At 40.7% G+C, this 26,840-nt stretch overlaps 1 protein-coding gene across 6 annotated transcripts in view; it reads left to right on the top strand.

Moving 5' to 3' along the window:
- The window catches only part of LOC109899755 (protein bicaudal C homolog 1-B), a 78,603-nt gene that overhangs the window by 14,618 nt on the left and 37,145 nt on the right, over window positions 1–26,840 (top strand). For all 6 annotated transcript variants that reach the window (XM_020495254.2, XM_031835655.1, XM_020495258.2 and 3 more), the window contains one exon: window positions 18,147–18,193. In XM_020495254.2, the coding sequence (XP_020350843.1) occupies window positions 18,147–18,193 (47 nt within the window). The remainder of the gene's footprint in view (window positions 1–18,146; window positions 18,194–26,840) is intronic.

Genomic DNA, 26,840 nt, shown 5'->3' with positions numbered 1-26,840 from the left:
AAAATTAAATACAGTTGGGAAAGAGGTAGTTGTTTGGGCTAAATTATAGGTGGGCTATGTACAGGTGCAGTAATCTGTGAGCTGCTCTGACAGTTGGTGCTTAAAGCTAGTGAGGGAGATAAGTGTTTCCAGTTTCAGAGATTTTTGTAGTTCGTTCCAGTCATTGGCAGCAGAGAACTGGAAGGAGAGGCGGCCAAAGAAAGAATTGGTTTTGGGGGTGACTAGAGAGATATACCTGCTGGAGCGTGTGCTACAGGTGGGAGATGCTATGGTGACCAGCGAGCTGAGATAAGGGGGGACTTTACCTAGCAGGGTCTTGTAGATGACATGGAGCCAGTGGGTTTGGCGACGAGTATGAAGCGAGGGCCAGCCAACGAGAGCGTACAGGTCGCAATGGTGGGTAGTATATGGGGCTTTGGTGATAAAACGGATTGCACTGTGATAGACTGCATCCAATTTGTTGAGTAGGGTATTGGAGGCTATTTTGTAAATGACATCGCCAAAGTCGAGGATTGGTAGGATGGTCAGTTTTACAAGGGTATGTTTGGCAGCATGAGTGAAGGATGCTTTGTTGCGAAATAGGAAGCCAATTCTAGATTTAACTTTGGATTGGAGATGTTTGATATGGGTCTGGAAGGAGAGTTTACAGTCTAACCAGACACCTAAGTATTTGTAGTTGTCCACGTATTCTAAGTCAGAGCCGTCCAGAGTAGTGATGTTGGACAGGCGGGTAGGTGCAGGTAGCGATCGGTTGAAGAGCATGCATTTAGTTTTACTTGTATTTAAGAGCAATTGGAGGCCACGGAAGGAGAGTTGTATGGCATTGAAGCTTGCCTGGAGGGTTGTTAACACAGTGTCCAAAGAAGGGCCGGAAGTATACAGAATGGTGTCGTCTGCGTAGAGGTGGATCAGGGACTCACCAGCAGCAAGAGCGACCTCATTGATGTATACAGAGAAGAGAGTCGGTCCAAGAATTGAACCCTGTGGCACCCCCATAGAGACTGCCAGAGGTCCGGACAGCAGACCCTCCGATTTGACACACTGAACTCTATCAGAGAAGTAGTTGGTGAACCAGGCGAGGCAATCATTTGAGAAACCAAGGCTGTCGAGTCTGCCGATGAGGATGTGGTGATTGACAGAGTCGAAAGCCTTGGCCAGATCAATGAATACGGCTGCACAGTAATGTTTCTTATCGATGGCGGTTAAGATATCGTTTAGGACCTTGAGCGTGGCTGAGGTGCACCCATGACCAGCTCTGAAACCGGATTGCATAGCAGAGAAGGTATGGTGAGATTCGAAATGGTCGGTAATCTGTTTGTTGACTTGGCTTTCGAAGACCCTTAGAAAGGCACGGTAGGATAGATATAGGTCTGTAGCAGTTTGGGTCAAGAGTGTCCCCCCCTTTGAAAAGGGGGATGACCGCAGCTGCTTTCCAATCTTTGGGAATCTCAGACGACACGAAAGAGAGGTTGAACAGGCTAGTAATAGGGGTGGCAACAATTTCGGCAGATAATTTTAGAAAGAAAGGGTCCAGATTGTCTAGCCCGGCTGATTTGTAGGGGTCCAGATTTTGCAGCTCTTTCAGAACATCAGCTGAATGGATTTGGGAGAAGGAGAAATGGGGAAGGCTTGGGCGAGTTGCTGTTGGGGGTGCAGTGCTGTTGTCCGGGGTAGGAGTAGCCAGGTGGAAAGCATGGCCAGCCGTAGAAAAATGCTTATTGAAATTCTCAATTATGGTGGATTTATCAGTGGTGACAGTGTTTCCTATCTTCAGTGCAGTGGGCAGCTGGGAGGAGGTGTTCTTATTCTCCATGGACTTTACAGTGTCCCAGAACTTTTTTGAGTTAGTGTTGCAGGAAGCAAATTTCTGCTTGAAAAAGCTAGCCTTGGCTTTTCTAACTGCCTGTGTATAATGATTTCTAGCTTCCCTGAACAGCTGCATATCACGGGGGCTGTTCGATGCTAATGCAGAACGCCATAGGATGTTTTTGTGTTGGTTAAGGGCAGTCAGGTCTGGGGAGAACCAAGGGCTATATCTGTTCCTGGTTCTAAATTTCTTAAATGGGGCATGTTTATTTAAGATGGTTAGGAAGGCATTTTTAAAAAATATCCAGGCATCCTCTACTGACGGGATGAGATCAATATCCTTCCAGGATACCCCGGCCAGGTCGATTAGAAAGGCCTGCTCGCAGAAGTGTTTCAGGGAGCGTTTTACAGTGATGAGTGGAGGTCGTTTGACCGCTGACCCATTACGGATGCAGGCAATGAGGCAGTGATCGCTGAGATCTTGGTTGAAGACAGCAGAGGTGTATTTAGAGGGGAAGTTGGTTAGGATGATATCTATGAGGGTGCCCGTGTTTAAGGTTTTGGGGAGGTACCTGGTAGGTTCATTGATTATTTGTGTGAGATTGAGGGCATCAAGTTTAGATTGTAGGATGGCTGGGGTGTTAAGCATGTTCCAGTTTAGGTCGCCTAGCAGCACGAACTCTGAAGATAGATGGGGGGCAATCAGTTCACATATGGTGTCCAGAGCACAGCTGGGGGCAGAGGGTGGTCTATAGCAGGCGGCAACGGTGAGAGACTTGTTTTTAGAGAGGTGGATTTTTAAAAGTAGAAGTTCAAATTGTTTGGGTACAGACCTGGATAGTAGGACAGAACTCTGCAGGCTATCTTTGCAGTAGATTGCAACACCGCCCCCTTTGGCAGTTCTATCTTGTCTGAAAATGTTGTAGTTTGGAATTAAAATGTCTGAGTTTTTGGTGGTCTTCCTAAGCCAGGATTCAGACACAGCTAGAACATCCGGGTTGGCAGAGTGTGCTAAAGCAGTGAATAGAACAAACTTAGGGAGGAGGCTTCTAATGTTAACATGCATGAAACCAAGGCTATTACGGTTACAGAAGTCGTCAAAAGAGAGCGCCTGGGGAATAGGAGTGGAGCTAGGCACTGCAGGGCCTGGATTCACCTCTACATCGCCAGAGGAACATAGGAGGAGTAGAATAAGGGTACGGCTAAAAGCTATGAGAATTGGTCGTCTAGAACGTCTGGAACATAGAGTAAAAGGAGGTTTCTGGGGGCGATAAAATAGCATCAAGGTATAATGTACAGACAAATGTATGGTAGGATGTGAATACAGTGGAGGTAAACCTAGGTATTGAGTGATGAAGAGAGAGATATTGTCTCTAGAAACATCGTAGAAACCAGGAGATGTCATTGCATGTGTGGGTGGTGGAACTAATAGGTTGGATAAGGTATAGTGAGCAGGACTAGAGGCTCTACAGTGAAATAAGCCAATAAACACTAACCAGAACAGAAATGGACAAGACATATTGACATTAAGGAGAGGCATGCTTAGTCGAGTGATCAAAAGGGTCCGGTGAGTGGAGAGGTTGGTTGGTGATTTAGACAGCTAGCCAGGGCATCGGTAGCAAGCTAGCATAGGATGGAGGTCTGTTGTTAGCCACCTCCTGCGCTCCGTCAGTAGATTAGTGGGGTTCCGTGTGGTAGAGGGGATCAATCCAAATCACACATTTCTATTTCTTTCATCACATTCCCAGTGGGTCAGAAGTTTACATGCTACCAAATACTAATTGAGTGTATTGCCTTTAAATTGTTTAACTTGGATCAAACGTTTCGGGTAGCCTTCCACCAGCTTCCCACAATAAGTTGGATGAATTTTGACCCATTCCTCCTGACAGAGCTGGTGTAACTGAGTCAGGTTGTAGGCCTCCTTACTTGCACATGCTTTTTCAGTTCTGCACAACATTTCTCTAGGATTGAGGTGAGGGGTTTGTGATGGCCACTCCAATACCTTGACTTTGTTGTCCTTAAGCCATTTTACCACAACTTTGGAAGTATGTTTGGTGTCATTGTCTATTTGGAAGACCCATTTGCGACCAAGCTTTAACTTCCTGACAGATATCTTGAGATGTTGCTTCAATATATCCACATAATTTTCCTCCGTCATGATGCCATCTATTTTGTGAAGTGCACCAGTCCCTCCTGCAGCAAAGTACCCCCACAACATGATGCTGCCACCTCCGTGCTTCATGGTTGGGATGATGTTCTTCGGCTTGCAATCCTCCCCCTTTTTCCTCCAAACATATCAATGGTCATTATGGCCAAACAGTTCACCATAGTCACTGTGCCCAAGAACACAAAGGCAACCTGCTTAAATGACTACAGACCCGTAGCACTCACGTCCATGGCCATGAAGTGCTTTGAAAGGTTGGTAATGGCTCACATCAACACCATTATCCCAGAAACCCTAGACCCACTCCAATTTGCATACCGCCCAAACAGATCCACAGATGATGCAATCTCTATTGCACTCCACACTGCCATTTCCCACATGGATAAAATGAACAGTTATGTGAGAATGCTATTCATTGACTACAACTCAACGTTCAACACCATAGTACCCTCAAAGCTCATCACTAAGCTATGGATCCTGGGACTAAACACCTCCCTCTGCAACTTGATCCTGGACTTCCTGACGGGCCTCGCCCAGGTGGTGAAGGTAGGTAGCAACACATCTGCCACGCTGATCCTCAACACTGGAGCTCCACAGGGGTGCGTGCTCAGTCCCCTCCTGTACTCCCTGTTCACCCACGACTGCATGGCCAGACACGACTCCAACTCCATCAAGTTTGCAGACGACACAACAGTGGTAGGCCTGATCAACGACAAGACAGCCTATAGGGAGGAGGTCAGAGACTTGACCGTGTGATACCAGAATAACAACCTATCCCTCAACGTAACCAAGACTAAGGAGATGATTGTGGACAACAGGAAAAGGAGGACCGAGCACACCCCCATTCTCATCGACGGAGCTGTAGTGGAGCAGGTTGAGAGCTTCAAGTTCCTTGGTGTCCACTTCTGAACAGCTAATCAAATGGCTACTCTGACTCTTTGCATTGTGTGCCTTCCCCCCCAACCCCTGTTTTTACGCTGCTGCTACTCTCTGTCTATCATATGTGCATAGTCACTTTAACTATACATTCACGTACATACTACCTCAATTGTGCCGACCAACCAGTGCTCCCGCACATTGGCTAACCGTGCTATCTGCATTGTGTCCCACCACTTGCCAACCCCTCTTTTACTCTACTGCTACTCTCTGTTCATCATATATGCATACTCTCTGTTCATCATATATGCATAATCACTTTAACCATATCTACATGTACATACTACCTCAATCAGCCTGACTAACCGGTGTCTGTATGTAGCCTCGCTACTGTATATAGCCTGTCTTTTTACTGTTGTTTTATGTCTTGACCTACCTATTGTTCACCTAACACCTTTTTTGCACTATTGGTTAGAGCCTGTAATTAAGCATTTCACTGTAAGGTCTGCACCAGTTGTATTCGGCACGTGACAAATAGATTTTGATTTGTTTTGATGTTTCATCAGACCAAAGGACATTTCTACAAAAGGTATGATCTTTGTCCCTATGTACAGTTGCAAACCGTAGTCTGGCTTTTTTATGGTGGTTTGGAGCAGTGGCTTCTTCCTTGCTGAGCGGCCTTTCAGGTTACGTCAATATAGGACTCTGTTTTACTGTGGATATAGATAGTTTTGTACCTTTTTCCTCCAGCATCTTCACAAGGTCCTTTGCTTTTGTTCTGGGATTGATTTGCACTTCTCGCACCAAAGTATGTTCATCTCTAGGAGACAGAACGCGTCTCCTTCTTGAGCGGTATCGCGGCTGCATGGTCCCATGGTGTTTATACTTGCGTACTATTGTTTGTACAGATGAACGTTGTACCTTCAGGCATTTGGAAATGGTTCCCAAGGATGAACCAGACTTGTGGAGGTCTACAATATTTTATCTGAGGTCTTTTGCTTTTCCCATGATGTCAAGCAAAGAGGCACTAAGTTTGAAGGTGGGCCTTGAAATACATCCACAGGTACACCTCCAATTGACTCAAATGATGTCAATTAGCCTATCAGAAGCTTCTAAAGCCATGACATAATTTTCTGGAATTTTCCAAGCTGTTTAAAGGCACAGTCAACTTAGTGTGTGTAAACATCTGACCCACTGGAATTGTGATACAGTGAATTATAAGTGAAATAGTCTATCTGTAATCAATTGTTGGAAAAATTATGTGTCATACACACAGTAGATGTCCTAACCAATTTGCCAAAACTATAGTTTGTTAACAAGACATTTGTGGAGTGGTTGAAAACGAGTTAATGACTCCAATCTAAGTGTTTGTAAATGTCCAACTTCAACTGTATTAAAGAAAATAGTTTCAACAGTGTTGACGGTATTGAAAAACCATCCCTTGGCTATTTCCAAATACCCCACTATACGGTATACCACCCAAGCCTAGTTTGTATGTGGAATGATGCCATAATTCTACAGCTCAAACACTGTTACATTCCACTTACCCCTCAACCCTACTAAACAAGGGAGAATATCACTTTCTGTACTCCAAATGGATACCAGACTTAATTAATCTGCCCAGGCTCGTGGTGCATCCTCCATACTGCTCCCTGGAGCTATTTTATAGTGACAGAAATTATGCTTTGGTTTTGCTGGAATGTTTTGCTGGAATATTCACATGTTAAACTAATGGCTGTGTGGGTATGATTCATTTTGATGGCGTTTTTTAAAATGGTGACATAGACGATTACTAATCATACATTTACTTCATATTTCACATACACCCCTGACATTACAATGTTGAATGGTGAAACCCATAGATTCCTCTAAGAAGCTGGAAGCATGAGTCCATGGCTTGTCCTCGTTTAACCTAATCTTCATTTAACCCAGTCACGCATTTTTTGTTTTTATAGAGAAGGCACTCTGATACACGTGCCTGCTTGCTGCAGTTGCACGCCATGCATCTGCTGTCAGGATGTTTTTCACTCCTCGCATAGCCTTATGTCCTGTACTACACTACTGTCTCCAGTCATACCACCAGCTCCTCTGGCTGGAAATGCTGTGTTGCGTTCCCTATAGAGTACATGTGTTATTAATCCTTTACACTCGTGGGAATTTGCCTATACGGATAGGGCTATATTGAAATGTTTCTTATGGAAGAAATATGGAATGCATATGCATAGTAGCAAGCAAAAGGGAACAGTTTGGAGATTATGGTAAAATTATTACCTTATACCACCCACCACTTCGACCTGTATGCTCTAGTCGGCTGGCCCTCGCTACATATTCGTCGCCAGACCCACTGGCTCCAGGTCATCTACAAGTCCATGCTCGGTAAAGCTCCGCCTTATCTCAGTTCACTGGTCACGATGGCAACACCCACCCGTAGCACTCACTCCAGCAGGGGTATCTCACTGATCATCCCTAAAGCCAACACCTCATTTGGCCGCCGAATTGCAAAAATCGCTGAAGTTGGAGACTTTTATCTCCCTCACCAACTTCAAACATCTGCTATCTGAGCAGCTAACCGATCGCTGCAGCTGTACATAGTCTATCGGTAAATAGCCCACCCAATTTTATTCCTCCCATACTGTTTATATTTATTTACTTTTCTGCTCTTTTGCACACCAATATCTCTACCTGTACATGACCATCTGATCATTTATCACTCCAGTGTTAATCTGCAAAATTGTAATTATTCGCCTACCTCCTCATGCCTTTTGTACACAATGTATATAGACTCTCTTTTTTTTCTACTGTGTTATTGACTTGTTTACTCCATGTGTAACTCTGTTGTCTGTTCACACTGCTATGCTTTATCTTGGCCAGGTCGCAGTTGCAAATGAGAACTTGTTCTCAACTAGCCTACCTGGTTAAATAAAGGTGAAATAAAAAATAAATTAAAAAAATGTTTAAAAAATTAGACCAAAGTTGAGTACACAACAATTCACCTGACACAAGACTGAATCCAAACTGTTGATTTTATGTGCATTTGACATTTACTGTACTTTTCACCGCATTTGCTGATAATGAAATCAGAAGATACTCTGGAGACATTCAGTAACATGAGAATATTCCTGAAAAATGTGGGGTAGGGGCAACATAACAAAACAAAAAATGGCAAGGGGTTTGAGTGCGAAGACTAACTGGTGTCTTCAAGTGGCCAAACACCCCTCCAAAGTGTGCCCGTTCCTCATTAATTTCAATGCACTTTTATGACTCGGAAGAGACTTCAACTATAAGGTGCTTTGTTTTTAGCTCTCCTTTAGCTGTGTCGTTGAGGAACTAAGCAAGCACACTTAGTTTTGTTTGGAACACAAGCCTGCATCCCCGCCATCACACAATTACTGTTGTTTACACAATCCAAAAACGAAAGCTTGTCCTATTGCCATGTCAAGCTAAGTTATAAAATATGATTTTACAGTTTTTGGATTTCACATGGAAATTCAGAGAGAACCAATCATAATTGCAGAAAATTTTCTTCACAATAGACAAAACAATCTCATTCTGTTCGCAACAACCCAGGGTATGATGCCATGTCATCTTGTAATTGTAGATCAAACATAGTGATCATAAATGTTGACACTATATGACATGAATTTTATGATATGGACATGTGAAGCACACATTTGGACTTGTTTGGCTTGCTTGTATGACAAAGTGATATTCATTATAGTCCTCAAAATCTACAGTTGAAGTCGGAAGTTTACATACACTTAGGTTTGAGTCATTAAAACTTGTTTTTCAAACACTCCTTAAATTTCTTGTTAACAAACTATAGTTTTGGCAAGTCTGTTAGGACATCTACTTTGTGCATGACAAAGGTAATTTTTCCAACAATTGTTTACAAACAGATTATTTCACTTATTATTCACTGTATCACAATTCCAGTGGGAAGTTTACATACACTAAGTTGACTGCCTTTTAAACAGCTTGGGGAAATAATGGAGATTTCATGGATTTAGCAGCTTCTGATAGGCTAATTGACATAATTTGAGTCATTTGGAGGTGTACCTGTGGATGTATTTCCACACCTACCTTCAAATTCAGTGCCTCTTTGCTTGACATCATGGGAAAATCAAAAGAAATCAGCCAAGACCTCAGAAAATAATTGTCGACCTCCACAAGTCTGGTTCATCCTTTTGGAGAAATTTCCAAATGCCTAAAGGTACCATGTTCATCTGTACAAACAATCGTACGCAAGTGTAAATACCATGGGACCACGCAGCCGTCATACCGCTCAGGAAGGAGACGTGTTCTGTCTCCTAGAGATGAAAGTACTTTGGTGTGAAAAGTGCAAATCAATCCCAGAACAACAGCAAAGGACCTTGTGAAGATTCTGGAGGAAACTGGTACAAAAGTATCTATATCCAAAACGAGTCCTATATCGACATAACCTGAAAGGCTGCTTAGCAAGGAAGAAGCCACTGCTCCATACCGCCATAAAAAAGCCAGACTACAGTTTGCAACTGCACATGGGGACAATGATTGTACTTTTTGGAGAAATGTCTTCTGGTCTGATGAAGAAAAAAAATAGAACTGTTTTGCCATAATGACCATCGTTATCTTTGGAGGAAAAAGGGGGAAGCTTGCAAGCCGAAGAACACCATCCCAACCGCGAAGCACGGGGGTGGCAGCATCAAGTTGTGGGGGTGCTTTGCTGTAAGAGGGACTGGTGCACTTCACAAAATAGATGGCATCATGACGGAGGAACATTGTGTGGATATATTGAAGCAACATCACAAGACATCAGTCAGGAAGGTAAAGCTTGGTCGCAAATGGGTCTTCCAAATGGACAATGACCCCACACATACTTCCAAAGTTGTGGCAAAATGGCTTAAGGACAACAAAGTCAAGGTATTAGAGTGGCCATCACAAAGCCCTCACCTCAATCCCATAGAAGATTTGTGGGCAGAATTGAAAAAGTGTGTGCGAGCAAGGAGGCCTACAAACCTGACTCAGTTACACCAGCTCTGTCGGGAGGAATGGGCCAAAATTCACCCAACTTATTGTGGGACGCTTGTGGAAGGCTACTTGAAAAAGTTTGACCTAAGTCAAAGAATTTAAAGACAATGCTACCAAATACTTATTGAGTGTATGTAAACTTTTTTTGTCCCACTGGGAATGTGATGGAAGAAATAAAAGCTGAAATAAATAATTCTCTCTACTATTATTCTGACATTTCACATTCTTAAAATAAAGTGGTGATCCTAACTGACCTAAAATGGCATTTCTACTAGGATTAAATGTCAGGAATTGTGAAAAACTGAGTTAAAATGTATTTGGCTAAGGTGTGTGTAAACTTTCGACTTCAACTGTATTTTTTGAACATACATTGAGTCCTCTTTATTTACAGCAGTTCCTCACTCAGACAACAAAAAAATTGCAAAAGTTGCCCAATTTTGCGGGTGGGAGGTGTGCAGCTTCTTGTTGAGTGCGGTGCTCAAGTTCAGCATGGCTGTCAGTCAAGACCCATACAGCACTGTGAAGTGCAGAGCCTGCACTCTGACATCATTTGTAGCATGTTGCAGTAGCCAGTGCATTCCAAATTAGGCACTTATTAGTAGGGTTGGGCGGTATCCAGATTTTCATATTGTCATACTTGATCTCACACCGGGATTCACATTATTACCGGCTTTGTACACAAGGTGGCGCAAAACAAAACACAAAAAAAAATCCATTTGGGCTTCTATTAGCAGAATGCTAACAAAATTAGCACGTGAAATATGCCAACCAGCAGAAATGAAAATAAACTGATTGCAAAGACAGGCAATCCAGCTCATCAAGTTATACGTAGGAGCAACCGAATGTCATTTTTGGTGAGTTTGGACATTTAAAAGTGAATGAACAAGAAACATTATGATAGGCCTAAACGTTAGACATATGATGACCATGCATCGTTTTTGCAGAAAACACCTTGCTTTTTCATTGTAAGCTGCCAGCGAAATAGCGCAGCACTTATGTTGTCGTCTGATGAAAATTAAGCTATTTTCTACCGAATGTCTTGCACTAATGTATTTTCTGTGAATTAAAACTATAGCTGCTTGTCCCTGATCACTCTATTGAAGTGTATAAAACGCAACCCCTGTCAACACACAGCTGGACTCACCTGCTCCCGTTGTCTCCCGTTGTGCTATTTACAAACGGATACATGACTGGCTCAACTGTTCTGGAGAACTATGTAAGCTTCATAATGTAAAGTCATGTGACAGCTGACATAAAGAACGTGATCTGCTTTATCTCCTAATGTATTGAAAATGTTGACTGCAGGTATTTACTTTTTTTAAATTGCTACAAATATGAAAATGTAGTAGTTTAAATGATATTGATGGTATTGAAAAACCATCCTGTGGCTATTTCCAAACACCCCGGTCGGTGGTATATATTGTACACTGCCCAAGCCTACCCAAATCTGCCATTTTCAACCCGTATATACGGGTATGAGTGTAAAAGTCTAAGGAATAAGGAATTTTAGAAAACACATTATTTGTATTCCTCCACTGAGGCTGAGTTGATGAAGTGCAACACATACCCACTTGTGTGATTATTAAGCCTTTTATCTCAAATCATCATAATCTGTTTATATTTGCCTGCCAGCATCTTTAGAAAACACTGTTGTTGCACACTGTTTTACGACAGTCTTGCATCATATGCCAGAGATTTTTTTTTTTTTTTTTTTTCCCACTTTTTCATAATAGAAGGATGGAGTACATTTGAATGGCCAATAACTTCAAACATGGTGACAGGCCTGTTGATCTAGTGGATTTACGGTGTAGGGGATTGAAAGGCATTTATAGTTGGACTTGGAGTATTTTGGTCTGATGGTCCTTCTTGTGCATTACGGATGTTTGTCATTAGTACTTTAATCATTCGATCTAGTTCACGTTTTATTTCAGACTGTTTTTAATTGGGGTCCGCCAGAGGATGAACATTCTTAGATGAATGTGCTTTTGTTTAAGGGCAATTCCACGGTAACAGAATTGCGCTGAGACTCTGATTTTTCAGAAACGTAAACCATTTATTTGAAGGTTTAACATACCTAACAACTATGCACAAGGACTAACTATTTACACTGGACATTTTACAAACATGTTTTTACTGGATGAACTGTTCAGATGCAAAGTTTGGTAACAGAATTTTGGCAATATCTGCCTCAGTTTTTTTTTATGTGACTATGTTTTCCAAAAACTCTTAAATATCTGCTTCGAATTAACAACATTAAAATATATCAGCCTCCAGAGTGGCGCAGCAGTCTTAGGCACTGCATCGCTAGAGGCGTCACTGAAGTCCCGGGTTCGATCCCGGGCTGTATCATAACCGGCCGTGATCGGGAGTCCCATAGGGCGGTGCACAATTGGCCCAGCGTCCTCTGTGTTAGGGGTTGGTTTGGCCGGGGGGGGGTCATGGCGCTCTAGCGACTCTTTGTGGCGGGCCGGGCGCCTGCAGGCTGACCTTGGTCGTCAGGTGAACAGTGTTTCCTCCGACACATAGGTGCTACTGGCTTCCAGGTTAAGCGGACCGGTGTTGAAGCGTGGTTTGGTGGGTCATGTTTCGACGGAATCATGACCCGACCATTGCCTCCCCAACCCGTTGGGGAGTTGCAGCGATGAGACGATTGAAAGTGGGGAGAAAAGAGGCTAAAATACAAAAGAATGGGGTGTCAGCTATGAATTAACTTTTGATTATTGAACTACAGTAAGTGAAGCGGATTTACATCCGGTAATGGGATTTGATCATGGGTCCCTGATCTGTACTGTACAGAAATGCATAATTATGGATAAGAATGCCATTCTCTTCATGGTGACATATCTTAAGTAGGTACACAAAGCTAAAAGTATGCAATATCCTCGTTTGCATTTGGGGGTATTATTCTACATAATGGGGCGGCAGGGTAGCCTAGTGGTTAGAGCGTTGGACTAGTAACCGGAAGGTTGCAAGTTCAAATCCCCGAGCTGACAAGGTACAAATCTGTCGTTCTGCCCCTGAACAGGCAGTTAACCCACTGTTCCTAGGCCGTCATTGAAAATAAGAATTTGTTCTTAACTGACTTGCCTAGTTAAATAAAGGTTAAATAAATAAATAAATGGCTATTATGGTTGGTGTGGACCGGACAAAATCAAAAACCAGTCGTAGACTTCTATGTTTTACAAGTATGGACATCAAAGTAGGACACAGTAAGTAGAGTTCAGTACACTACTGGTCAAAACCCTTGAATGAGTAGAACACCTCATTTAGAGGGGTTTTCTTTATTTGTACAATTTTTTAGAATAATAGTGAAGACATCAAAACTATGAAATAACACATATGGAATCATGTAGTAACCAAAAAAGTGTTAAACAAATCCCCAAAAATGGAGATTCTTCAAATAGCCACCCTTTGCCTTGATGACAGCTTTGCACACTCTTCGGTAAGAGGTTTTTCAACTGTATGGGCACATTAAGTGTTTTCTTGAGGCAAGCTGAAGTTTCGGAGCTGTAGTCTACACCCCTTCATCTGTGATTGGTCAACAGTAGGAATTCTTCAAAGTCTTTGTCATTCAAGGAGAGATTACTTGTTGTCATGCACATTTTCTCTTTGAGAAATACTGCACCAAACATCTTAGTTTGATTGTAAAATTGCGCGACTAAGGTCTCCACCGCAAAAACTCAAGAAATCTGTCAAATTTTGACATTATCTTAGATTCATTCTATTTTGAGGAATAGTATACTGGCTATGGCATCTCATAATGGACAAACAGTACTATTGCCTATTTTATTCTCGTTTTTCAACCAAATGTCGTTCGAGAGAGTATGTGAGCACACTTGTTCGGCTAGCCGAGTTTGGTTTGTGACTACTATGAATTCCCTTTGTATCCAATTTGATTGCAGAAATTGCATTACCAATTTGTCTGAAAATGTGTTATCGATTTGGTAACAGAATTGAGTTTTAATCACTTACTAATTCATAAACAAAATGTATCTGTAAAAAAATACTATACCTAATTGATAGGTCTACCTTGTTACTTCTGTGCACTTTCATTATTCTCCTCATGAGGTACATACATTTAAAAATATTTTAAAGCTATGTGTGTTTTTGGTAATGGAATTTCAAGGCACAAGGTAATGTTTCTTAAACTTACAGAAAGCAGAACAAATTTGACTAAACATAAATATAAGTACATTAGATATTAGTTGGCAGGGTTCTTCAACGTTGGTGTATTTGTAATACCTTAACTTTTTCTGGTAGATGTTTTCTAAGACCCCTTTTCCATCTGTATGACAAGTAATCAAAGCCTTTGCTTATTCCACATTTTTAGGATGGAAAATGGTTGAATTGATCGAAAATAGTGCTGAGCGATTACTGCTTTTTGAGGATGTTTCGGTTCGATTATTTAAAATAAAAGTTTTTTTGGTTTCAAATTTTTTTTTTTACATTTAAATGTACTATGTGATATGTGGGTTGAACGCTGTAACAACACAGAATAAAACAATTAATAAAAGTTCCTTGATGGTAGTGTCTGCCCATTACTGCTTACAGGTAACTATAATTTATTCACATTACAACTAAAATATTTTATAAGAGTTAAGTAATGTACACATTTGTTTTATTTTTCTGACTTTATTTAATTTCAAGTCATCTATCTATAGAGCTGCTGCCTATGCTGTCTGACAATCACTTTTGTAGTTCTTCAACGTAAATAAGGTATACTTTTATGACTGCTGAATACCAACTATCAATCACTTAGGTCATGTATTTTCAGGTAGAGATACTTCCCGAAGCAACAGCTGCTTTCTATATCACCTAATTATTGGGTATTCTTCTGTCTTTTCTGTAGCAGGCTTAAAAGGAACACAGACCGGACAAGTATATACGCAATGGATTATCGTCACATTGGTTAATTACCACGTTTTATGTGCTAAACTATGTAGAATTGGCCTGTTAGAAACTCCCTACTACATTGCACAGTTCAGGCTGGATCTGACTTATTTCTAGAGAAACTGCAATGTGCGCATTGAGCTCTCAGAAAAAGAAAAAAAAATCAAATAATTGTACCGACTTAGTTGTTTAAAAAACGAAACATAACAGGATTCTCAGTTAATCGCTCAGCACTACAAAAAAAGGCTTTCATTTGACACCCAATCTCTTATGAACTTCATGTTGGTGCTCATGGGTCCTTTTACATGGAAATGACCTTAAATAATTTACAGTCACAGATTTAGTGGCTTTCCTTCCAGGGCTTGGTTTTTGACCCCTGTTTAAATTCTCATTCTACCACTTGAATAATAATGTTATGTTGTGGACATTGAGATTTGATCAACACATTTTCTGCTTGAGAGCCTTACAGAGCAGAGTTTTGTGTGGTTTATTTCTGTGTGTCTTTTAAGAACTGTTGGCTAAACCTGAAAATCCTAAGCTACAGTACACCTGCTGCTATGTCTCCATTGTCTCATAACCTACAGAACTAAGACAATGTTAGTATTTTGATGAATCAGAGTGTGTATTGTTTTTACTGAACAGTATTCCTTTCTGTTGGTGCAATCCTGTCATTTGATACTGTATGTTTCCAATAATGCCGGCCCACCCCCTACCAGAGTCTTAATCTTTCCAAAAGTCAGACATGCTAGGCCAGTATCATCCCTTCTCCAAGTGTGGCCCTAATAGGCTGTACCATCTACCTCATCCATTTGACCTGCAATTCTAATACTACCACCTCCTCTCAACTGTGTGATTCACCACACTCCTCATCTATAATGACCAACAACTCCCACAGGGCATGCTGACCCCAACCTGCACTTCTTTTTTCAATTCCAATTTGAGGATTTTAACCTATTATTCAAACACAGCATACTGGCAGCGCCGACATGTCTTACTGGTATATTAGCCAGGCTCCCTGCAGTTAGACACTTTTTTTTTTAAACACAGCATTTCCTTAAAGCCATTGAACATACCGATTTGGCATGTGTTTGTCTGTTGGACATTAGGAAAACGAGATTCCAGTCTTGGAGGTGTGTTTCTGACCGATTTCAAGTTTTTGTTTAATGATGAGACACTAGACGCGGAAGCCTATTTCACTTCCTCAAAATCCCCAGAATGAATCTAATATGACTCAAGAAATCTGTATTTCATTTTGACGTTTTTGACGAGGATGTTTCAGTTGCGCAATTTTACATCTGTGATTGGCGCAGTATTTCTCAAGTAAAAGAAAATGTGACATGTCTTGTGTAAACAAAGTTGGAGCTGCTGGGCAGGTCTGTCTCACTGTATATACTATTGGATAGTGTGCAATCACCGCAGCTGTTCACCCATGTTAGTGGGCAAATGGACATCGTCAAATCAAAACCCAACCTTCATTTACCCTTGAGACGCACGGATGTTTCAAACTCCGTTTTAGACGAGACTGACTTTATGACCACAATTATCCAATTTACACTTTGTAGTCATTTTTTGACACTAGAATAACTGTTTCTGACTGGAATCGATGCCACATAGGCCGTTTTGTTGCTTCTGTTAAAATATCAAACTCGTATAACTATTGGTCATTTTTTAAATAATGTTCCCTGTAAGAAAGCTGCCGCTTTCAGACTAATCGGGGACTGTGAATAGTATTTAATGTGAAATTTATGGGCTACATTGTTCTGAATGAAGCAGGCCCTCGTGTGAAATAGCTGCAGAGGTGTTTTTGCGGGGGAGTAAGTACAAGCATGTGTGCAATGTACTTTATGAAGGTATTACTCCATCACCAAGGGCCAGTTTGTGAGGACACAAAATAAAACACCTGTTGGGGTCATTTATCTTATTCCTACATTCTCTTCTTACTGAGGAAATGTTATATTGAGAATGAACAGTGAAATATTTGTTTTCTTTCAAATGTCAAGCCACTAGTATTGCATTTCACCACTCCTTATGGATCACATGGTGACGGATAATTAATAAGGTACCTTTTTAAATCTAATGAAACTGGACAGGTTTCAGAGTGGGGAAGCAACTTGGATAAATCTCAGGACCAGATATATTGATACTCAAGTTGTCAAACCCTCCACAACATTATTTACATGTTGATATCAAGAAAGCAAAAGTGGTGTATTTCAATAGAAAATCATGGTGACGTATGACTAGGGTTGCACAATTCTGGAAACTTTCAGAAAAATCCAGTTTTTAAAGAAATCCTGGTTGGAGTATTCTGGTTATTTTGCTTATTGTGTGAATCTTCCAACTGGGTTTTTTGTAAACCCTGTACATTTTGGGAAAGTGGATGGATTTTTTTTATATATACCTGTATATTTTTTGCAACCCTACATATGACATTGTCCTACAGTATTTTGCCAAGGTCCATACTGTGTGTTTCCATGGACCAATTATAGCCAGTTAATCATTTTGAATGTTGACATTGTCTGTAATTTTTCTGAAGAAAATGCATTGCTATCCAGAGGTGATACTAATCAGAACATTGGGTTAAGTTGATCATAACATTAATTTTTGTCATTACATCAAGGCCATTATTTATCACTGTACACCAGTTCTGTGGTGACCCTGACCCAGTTCCGCTGAAAATGTGGTAAATCCATCAAGTGAATACAGAAACCACCTCAAATGACGGTTAAATGCTCTGCGGAGAACAACTATGTATTTTACATCAACAGAAAAGCCACAGGCCAGACAAAAGGACTTGCAGAATGATCTGTATCAGAAACTAATTATTGTATATTCACTGTGGTTGGGAGACTGTTCCTTGCCCATATTATATAGTACCAGAAGCCGAGGTCTTTAGTATATTTTCATGGCAAGTCTTTCAAATAATATTTCTTATACTCATGGATATCTTTACATAATTGTGTGCTCTGCCAGGTATCTGTCAGTCAGTTCTCTGGTAGCTAACATTCCTCATGCCACCCTTACGGCACCATGCTAATACAGGAGGAGACATTGTCTGTCCAAAAGTGTGAATATCTAACAAAAGATGGATCACCCATAATGGTAATATAGCACTGAGACCTTTTATACAAAGTTCAGCAATTTGTTAAAAGGAAGCTGTATCTAATTATAAGGATTATCAAGAATGAGTTTGACGTCTATCTAAATCCCCAAATTGTATATACTGATGTGCCAATGACAATACCCAAGGAATGGAGATCCACTGAAAAGTAGATTTTTGGATTTAGTCATGGTATCCTCACATTTGGATAACCGAAGCGTGATTTGGCTCTGTGAATGTTATACAGTATTGTATATTTAACAGTTAATGGTTTCATGAATTGTTTCTTTTTCCTCTCCTCTACAGCGGCCGCTGGGGGACGAGTCAATGGTGGCGAGGATTTCTTTCAGAAGGTAAATCTCTAATCTGTATTATTGGATCATGTTTGGATTGTGTTCAAGTCCAGAGAAGAGCACTTTCCTTCAGGTGATGAAAGTGTCCGGTGTTCGTTTAATAGCGTCCTGATTGTAGATACGTTAGTATAATTTTGACTTGAAACAAATGCACCTGAAACTATTGTGGGCCTTGCACAAGTCAGGCGTGTGCTTGACAGGTTGAGGCTGCACATTTGATAGGCCAATGTTGGACTACTCTCCACACACAGAGCATGTACAGACAGAGATGGATACAACGCATTCATACACATATGCATCTGCTTTGTTGTCATATTTTGTTACCATCAAATATTTTCATTTTTTTTCTAAGACTCAGTTGAGTTTGTACTAGTCTGCTCTACGTTATTGCATAGGCATCCAAGTAATTACCTGAAAGAAAATGGAAAAGTGTTTGAAGACACTGCTCCTGTTTAAAGTGCTGTTTCCTGAAGTGTTTGAAGACACTGCTCCTGTTTAAAGTGCTGTTTCCTGAAGTGTTTGAACTCCCTCCATAGTATGTTAATATACTTTTTAATTAAAAGGTTATGGACATTGGTTTATTTTAGCATTCTTATTTGTTTATTTTCCATCTCTGGTTTTGAGGGAAGTTAAATTGCCTACTGCTATGTCATTTAATTTAACTGTCCCTACAGCCATTTAATGTCCAAGAAATGCAAACCGGGCGCCGACCCATTGTTTTTTTACCATATATTCTAGACATGTGTTTTGTCTCTAGAAATGGTGCCTTCTGAAAGTGTTCAGCCCCCTTGACCTTTTCCACATTTTATGTTACAGCCTTATTCTAAAATGGATTAAATAAGTACAAATCCTCAGCAATATAAACACAATAACCCATAATGACAAAGCAAAAAACTGTTTTTTTGAAATGTTAGCAAGTGTATTACAAATATTGAGACGCTTTGCTATGAAACTATAAATTCTCAGGTGCATCCTGTTTCCATTGATCATCCTTGATGTTTCTACAACTTGATTGGAGTCTACCAGTGATAAATTCAATTGATTGGACATGATTTGGAAAGGCACACACCGGTCCCACAGTTGACAGTGCATGTCAGAGCAAAAACCAAGCCATGAGGTTGGAGGATTTGTGCGTAGAGCTCAGAGACTGGATTTTGTCAAGGTACAGATCTGGGGAAGGGTACCAAAACATTTCTGCAGTATTGAACGTCCCAAAGAACACAGTGGCCTCCATCATTCTTAAATGGAAGACATTTGGAACCATCGGTACTCTTCCTATTGCTGGCCAAACTGAGCAATCAGGGGAGGAGGGCCTTGGTCAGTAAGGTGACCAAGAACTTGGTCACTCTGACAGAGCCCCAGAGTGCCTCTGTGGAGATGGGAGAAGGACAACCATCTCTGCAGCACTCCACCAATCAGGCCTTTATGGTAGAGTGGCCAGACGGAAGCCACTCTTCAGTAAAAGGCACATGACAGCCCACTTGGAGTTTGCCAAAAGGCACCTAAATGACTCTGACCATGAGAAACAAGATACTCTGGTCTGATGAAACCAAGATTAAACTCTTTGACCTGAATGCCAAGCGTCACATCTGAAGGAAACATGGCACCATCCCTACGGTGATGCATGGGGTTGGCAGAATCTGGCTGTGGGGATGTTTTTCAGAGCCATGGACTGGGAGACTAGTCAGGATCGAGGCAAAGATGAGCGGAGCAAAGTACAGAGGGATCCTTGATGAAAACCTGCTCCAGAGTTCTCAGGACCTCAGACTGGGGCGAAGGTTCACCTTCCAGCAGGACAACGACCCTAAGCACACAGCCAAGACAATGCAGGAGTGGCTTCGTGACAAGTCTCTGAATGTCCTTGAGTGGCCCAGCCAGAGCCCCGACTTGAACCCTATCAAGCATCTCTGGAGAGACCTGAAAATAGCTGTGCATCAAAGCTTCCCATCCAAACTGGGTCTGAATACTTATGTATATGTGATATTTAAGTTGGGGTTTTTCATTATACATTTGCAAACATTTCTACAAACCTGTTTTTCATTATGGGGTATTGTGTGTAGATTGAGGAGAGAAATGATTTAATCAATTTTAGACTAAGGCTGTAAGGTTACAAAATGTGGGAAAAGTCAAGGGGTCTGAATACTTTCCGAATGCACTGTATGTAGCTTATTCAATTAAACTTATCTGACATAATTGTAGGTGGTGCCTTGGCTTGCCAATTATGCTTTTCCAAAGCCACTGCCCTGTCTTCACATGCAATCATTACTATGCCAATGTTCCATTCCAAACTATGCTGGTCAGAAGTTTAAAAGGTCAATAATTGTACATTAACTGTAGTTATGTTTGGCGATCGGAAAAGGACAATAACAGACTGTGAAGTTTTTATTGAAGAATTTCCGTTCAAATGGGTCTGGAATTTCCCTGCGATAGCATGACCAGCACACAGACCCAATTTAATGTCAGAAAAATAAACATTGTAGACATCTGGAACGATTTATTCTAAATAAAATGTATGGGGTGTTTGGACTATGTTGAAGTCGATGAAAATGGGAAGTCTTACTTACACCATTTCCTTCCCTCAAACACACCCATGTACCACACACACGTATGCAGTCCCTCATATATCACACAAAATGCACACAATGGTTCCCCCTCCACACACACACACCTGCACATACAGTTTTATAGTGAGGGTTGGCGTCCCAGCAATTCCTTGGAAATAAACTGCAAGTTTTTGTGAGGTCAGTAAGAGAAAAACAAAACAGTCTTGCAGGCATTTCCCTGTGGTAGATCACTCTCTTACTCATTGTCTGTTTGTCTTCCGTTCAGGCCAGCTCTCAGACCCAACCACATCCATCCCCATTTTCTCTCTCCCTCTAATGCTGGGTCCAAGCATTGTTTCCCACTCAGATCAGTGTATTAAACCATTTGTAATGTATTGTGACATGGACCTTTTGGTGTATTTGACTGTTGGACAACATACTTTGTGTAGGCTATTATGTATTGTGAAAACTACTTGACAATTTAACTCAAAGACCATGGACCATTGAACAGTTCGACAGGCTGTTGGACCATACGATGTTTGGACGGTGAATAGTTTGACTGGTAGATCGTGGACCATTAAACCTTTTGGCGTGTTGGATTGGTGGGCTATTAGACTGTGAAGAGTTGGACTGGTAGACTATGGACCACAGAGCTTTAGTGGAGGCTTCAGGCAAATTTATTTGAGTGCTGAGCCAGTCCCTCTCTCCCTCCCTCATCCCTCGGCTGTGGTTCTGTAAACAACGCCAGCTTGATATACGAGCACTGATGCACTCTGATCGGAGGCCAGAAGGATTTTACTTCATTATTTTAGAAGTACAACACCGTCCTGTAGTTGTATGCTGTCTAGTGGGTGAGAAAGGAAAGTCTTTTGATTATTTTGGTAGAGAATAGAGGGATAGCAAGGTAGAGGAAGTAAGTGAAAGGGTGAAAATGAGTCATCACATCGCAATGAAGGAATTAATTGTATGATTATTTAAGTGAAGTTGCTGACTTTGCGAGGTGTCCATTACAGCAAACCAATAGCCCTCTAAATTGGTTGGTTCCTCTGTAAGTACTTGAAAACTTTTTATGTTTTAAAAAGTAGCAGATATTGTGCAGTTGCTCCTAATTTGGGATAATCTTTTGAACTATGCACATATTAGTTGAACACCTTAAGGTTAAGGTCTTCTCCCCAAACATAATGGAGCTCGTGAGAGTTAGCGCATGGATTGTTGGCACATGTTAAATTCATGCGATCAGTCTCATGGGAAGAAAACGGTGGATGGATCACTAACTAAGACTCTCAACTGAAACAGGAGAACACCCACCCCATCCCTTTAACTCCTAAACCCTCTGTCTATCTCACACACACACACACACACACACACACACACACACACACACACACACACACACACACACACACACACACACACACACAGCTGAATCAACAGTGATACAGGAAGACAGTCCACTCCATCCATGTTGATTGCCACCATGCCTCACACACACATAGAAAACTCTACAGAAAGTCTACACCCCCTTGAACCTTTTCGTTGCATTACGAAGTGGGATTGAAATAGATTTCATTGTCACTACACAAAATACTCCATGATGTCAAAGTGAGAAGAAAATTTGACAAACTTTTTCAAATGAATAACAAATTAAATAACTAAAATATAGTCGTTTAGGCAAGCCTAAATAAGTTCAGAAGTAACATTTTGCTTAATAAATCCCAAAGTAAGGAAGAGTAGCTGCAGCAGCTAATGGGGATCCACAATAAATACAAATAAGTTATATGGACTCACTGTGTGAAATAATAGTGTTTTACATGATTTTGAATGACTACCCCTTCCTCTGTGCTCCATACAACATCTGTAAGGTCCCTCAGTCAAGTATTGAAATTCAAGCACCGATTCAACTACAAAGACCAGTTAGCCTCATAAAGAAGGGCAGTGATGGGTAACAATAACATATCAGACATTTAAATATCTCTTCAAGCATGGTCAAATTAATCATTATGCTGTGGATGACTTATTAAACCACCCAGGCACATCAAAGATGTAGTTGTCCTTCTTTTTTTCTTTTTTCTTTTTAATTTTTTTAAATTTATTTTTATATTTTTTATTTTTATTTATTTTTACCTTTATTTAACCAGGCAAGTCAGTTAAGAACATATTCTTATTTTCAATGACGGCCTGGGAACAGTGGGTTAACTGCCTGTTCAGGGGCAGAACGACAGATTTGTACCTTGTCAGCTCGGGGGTTTGAACTCGCAACCTTCCGGTTATTAGTCCAACGCTCTAGTATTGCAGGACAGGAACAAAACTGTCCTGCAGGACAGGAACAAAACTGCTTAGGGCTGTCACCCGAGGCAATTTTTTTAAACAGCTATGGCAGAGTTCAATGGCTGTGATGGGACTAAACTGAGGATGGATCAACAACATTGTAGTGACCTTTACCTTAATGACCTACATGACAGAGTGAAAAGAGGAATACAAATATTCCAAAACATGCATATGTATGCAACAAGGCACTAAAATAAAACTGCAAAAAAACACAACTTTTTGGCCTAAATGCAAAGTCTTATGTTTGAGTCAAACACAACACATCACAGAGTAACTGCCTCCTTATTTTGAAGCATGGTGGTGGCTGTATCAGGGTATGAGTAGGGCTGTGGCGGTCATGAAATTTCATCAGTCGGTGATTGTTAAGCAAATAGCTGTCGATCTCACGGGAATTGACCGTTAATTAACGTAAACACATTTAGCATCTTCTGGCTTCCACACACAGCCTACAAGCCACTGATGCAGATGCACATTTTTTTAAAGTATAATAAATCCATGTAATATAGCCTACACCTTCACAATAAATCCATTCTTTATTTTTGACAGGTCTAAAGAGGCATGATATGAAGAAAATGTAGTCTATTTCAGAAGAACAGAATAGCATACTCTGAATTGTCCTTACGTTTGGTCCTGATCTGGCTATGCCAAATGGCTGTGGGCTACACTAGTTCATTTAGAGGGATGATAGAGTGCTGAGTACCAGTGAGTTATCAAGTTTGGCAGGCTACTAATGACCATCAGCAGCATCAGAGCTTGGAGAAGCCTAATTACCGTGACTAAAGGTTCACATGGAATTTTACTGCCTTCATGACTCCTGACCGCCGGTGTGGCGGTAATACGGTCACCACAACAGCCCTAGGTATGAGTATTCTTGACATCTGCAAAGACTGGAGTTTAAGATGAAAGAAACAGGATGGTTTAGCACTGACAAAATCCTAGGGAAGAACCTGTTTCAGTCTGCTTTTCACCAGACACTGGGAGGGGAATTCACCATCAGCAGGACAATAACCTACAACACAAAGCCAAATCTATACTGGAGTTGCTTACCAAGAAGACAGTGAATGTTCCTGAGTGGCCAAGCTACAGTTTTGACTTAAATCTGCTTGAGAATCTATGGCAAGACTTGAAAATGTCTATCTAGCCATGATCCCCAATATCTTAACAGCTTGAAGATTCATTTTTTTTTTTAAAGGTAAATATTGCACAATGCAGGTGTGTAGTAAAGCTCTTGTGAGACTTACCCAAGAAGAAACACAGCTGTATTTGCTGCCAACGGTGATTCTAACATGTATTGACTCAGGGGGTTGAAGACTTACCTAATCAAGGCGTATTAGGGTTTAATTTTCTTTAATCTTTTAAAAATGGGAGAATTTTTCATCCACTTTGACATTCAAGTATTTTGTATAGATGGTTGACAAAAAATTACTAAATCAATTTGAATCCCGCTTTGTAACACAAAATGTGAAGAAATCCAAGGGGAGTGTAGACTTTCTATAGGCATTGTATACTCTCACGTGTACATGGCACATGTGACTGTTTTTGATGACATTCCCAAAATGACATCCTGTTCGATTTGGGTTATAGCACTACGTATGTATCTGACCTTCCTGCTAGATCCAATCAGTGTAATATGTAATGAAACTGATCACAATGCTAAATGTATGCATTACTTGAAAAGGGCACAGTAGCAGAAAGACTGAAGAGTGGAACGTTAAATGTATAGTTAACCTAATTTGTGCAAATAGCTGACCCATTTGAGAGGTATTTGCTGGGCCCTTCATAAAAATAAACGCTATCCACCCTTAAAATGGTGTGTGGTCTGTCTGAAATCACTCCCATCTGTATGGCCTTGCCAAGAACCGCAACTATGGAGAGGAAGCAAGTTCCTGAACAAGACCCTATAGAGAAGAAATGGAGGGCGGCAAAAAATGTAATTGGCTGTAAAGTTTGGACTTAGGGAATCTATATAATTGCATATATCTCCATAAACATTTGGTTGTCGGTTTCATCACAATTATCTGACATCCCTTTAATAGGGTTTTGATCTGATTTGTATTAACTGGCTTTCCAAACACGCCTGGCCTTTACTGAGGCATACATTTCCTGATTGGATGCAACATAGGGCAGTGATCATCTCATAACTGTTGTTGCATTGCATGTTGCTATGCTACAGTATACAATCCCTATATCCATTGTAATCATGTGATATCATATCTGATCATAGTCCATTCCCTGGCCTTTCTTGGAATGTGTCTAGTTTTGGAAATGTCTATATTTTGAAAGAAATGCATAAATCTGCATACTGTAGTTGCTCTGGTGTACCTGAAGAATTTCAAAGCACCATAGAGAATAAAAAGGCGAGTTGTGTTTCTTCACCGGGACAAAATTAATTTGTGGAATTAAGCAGAAACCCCATTATTGGCCCATGAGACTGATAAAATTGGGGAGGGAAAGAGCCAAAGGGGGGAGGGGCACAGAGCGAAATTCCTGATGGATATGATGAACAAAATGTTCCAGAGATGTGTTTGTCATACTGTTGAGTGGGAGCACATAGTTTTGTTTATAGAGTGAAAGTCTACGGGGGTGGTTCGTATAAAATGTATGATAATAAGCTCACGTGTATCATGATTGAGAGAATGTGCTAAAGACTGTCTCTCTGATTCAGTGCTGGTGTGGAATGTTTGTAAAGATGGGACTTATCATATATGTTGAATTTGGAAATCCTCGGGGCTAGATTTCCCAGTGTAAAATGTTATTTACAGAGTCCTAGATTATTGGAGGTCTACTGTATACCATGTTGTCCTCATAGTTGGAAGCAAAACTGTTTCCACATTTAATTTTTTTAAAGTAAGGACAAATTCTTATTTTCAATGACAGCCTAGGAACAGTGGGTTAACTGCCTTGTTCAGGGGCAGAACAACAGATGTTTACCTTGTCAGCTCGGGGATTCGATCTTGCAACCTTTCACTTCAAGTCCAATGCTCTAACCACTAGGCTACCTGCCGCCCCCCACTTGAAGTCCTTGCAGTTTAGAATCCTATACATCAGTATCTGTTCGATTCAGAAAACAAACTGTTCTATTCTGTTCGTTAGATAGGAAGTCCATCCAAAAATATGTCGATTTTTTTTTTTCCCACCTTCACCCAAAGGACAACCTTCTTGGTTGTCTATTTTATTTGTATTATCTTGTGAAATGGTTAGAAATGCCACAGCCAAGGGCTTTCATGAGAACTCCAGCTTGGCAGGGCTTTTCTTGCCATTAGACAAAGATAATACCCAAGACCAGTAACATGAGCCAAGGTCTTTAGTGAGAGAATGAAAAATGCAACTCAACAAGACACATTTGTTATACTGTAGGAATGGGTTTTGTATCGTGGAAGCATTTTTTAGCTGCCAATACTGTAGTGGATTTGTTTTATTCGTTTCAATGAAGAATGCAGAGACATAGCAACTGGATTAAATTTGAGACTTTTTTTATGAAAAAAAATAGTAAGTCTCTTATTTTTTTCCCAAAACCTGTGTTTGTGGATAGGCCCCACAATCAGTAATGCTACATAGCATAATTATGTTCTTGCATGGCAGTTCATCAGCCCATCTGTGGTGTGTAAACAACAGGGATGAATAATCTAGCCTAACTCTGACCAGATATTTGAGGTATGTTGTATAGGCTACATTTTCAAAGGTTCAATAAATCTTATCTTTGCAATTTGAATTGACCAGAACAGTCAAATGTGATTATAAATAGATATAATCATTATTCATGTTTACATGGGGCC

This window comes from Oncorhynchus kisutch, linkage group LG11 (assembly GCF_002021735.2).
Source record: "Oncorhynchus kisutch isolate 150728-3 linkage group LG11, Okis_V2, whole genome shotgun sequence".
NCBI classification, from domain to species: Eukaryota; Metazoa; Chordata; class Actinopteri; order Salmoniformes; family Salmonidae; genus Oncorhynchus; species Oncorhynchus kisutch.
The sequence above is the reverse complement of the archived record's forward strand: the minus strand, read 5'-3'. Positions and strand labels throughout refer to the sequence as shown.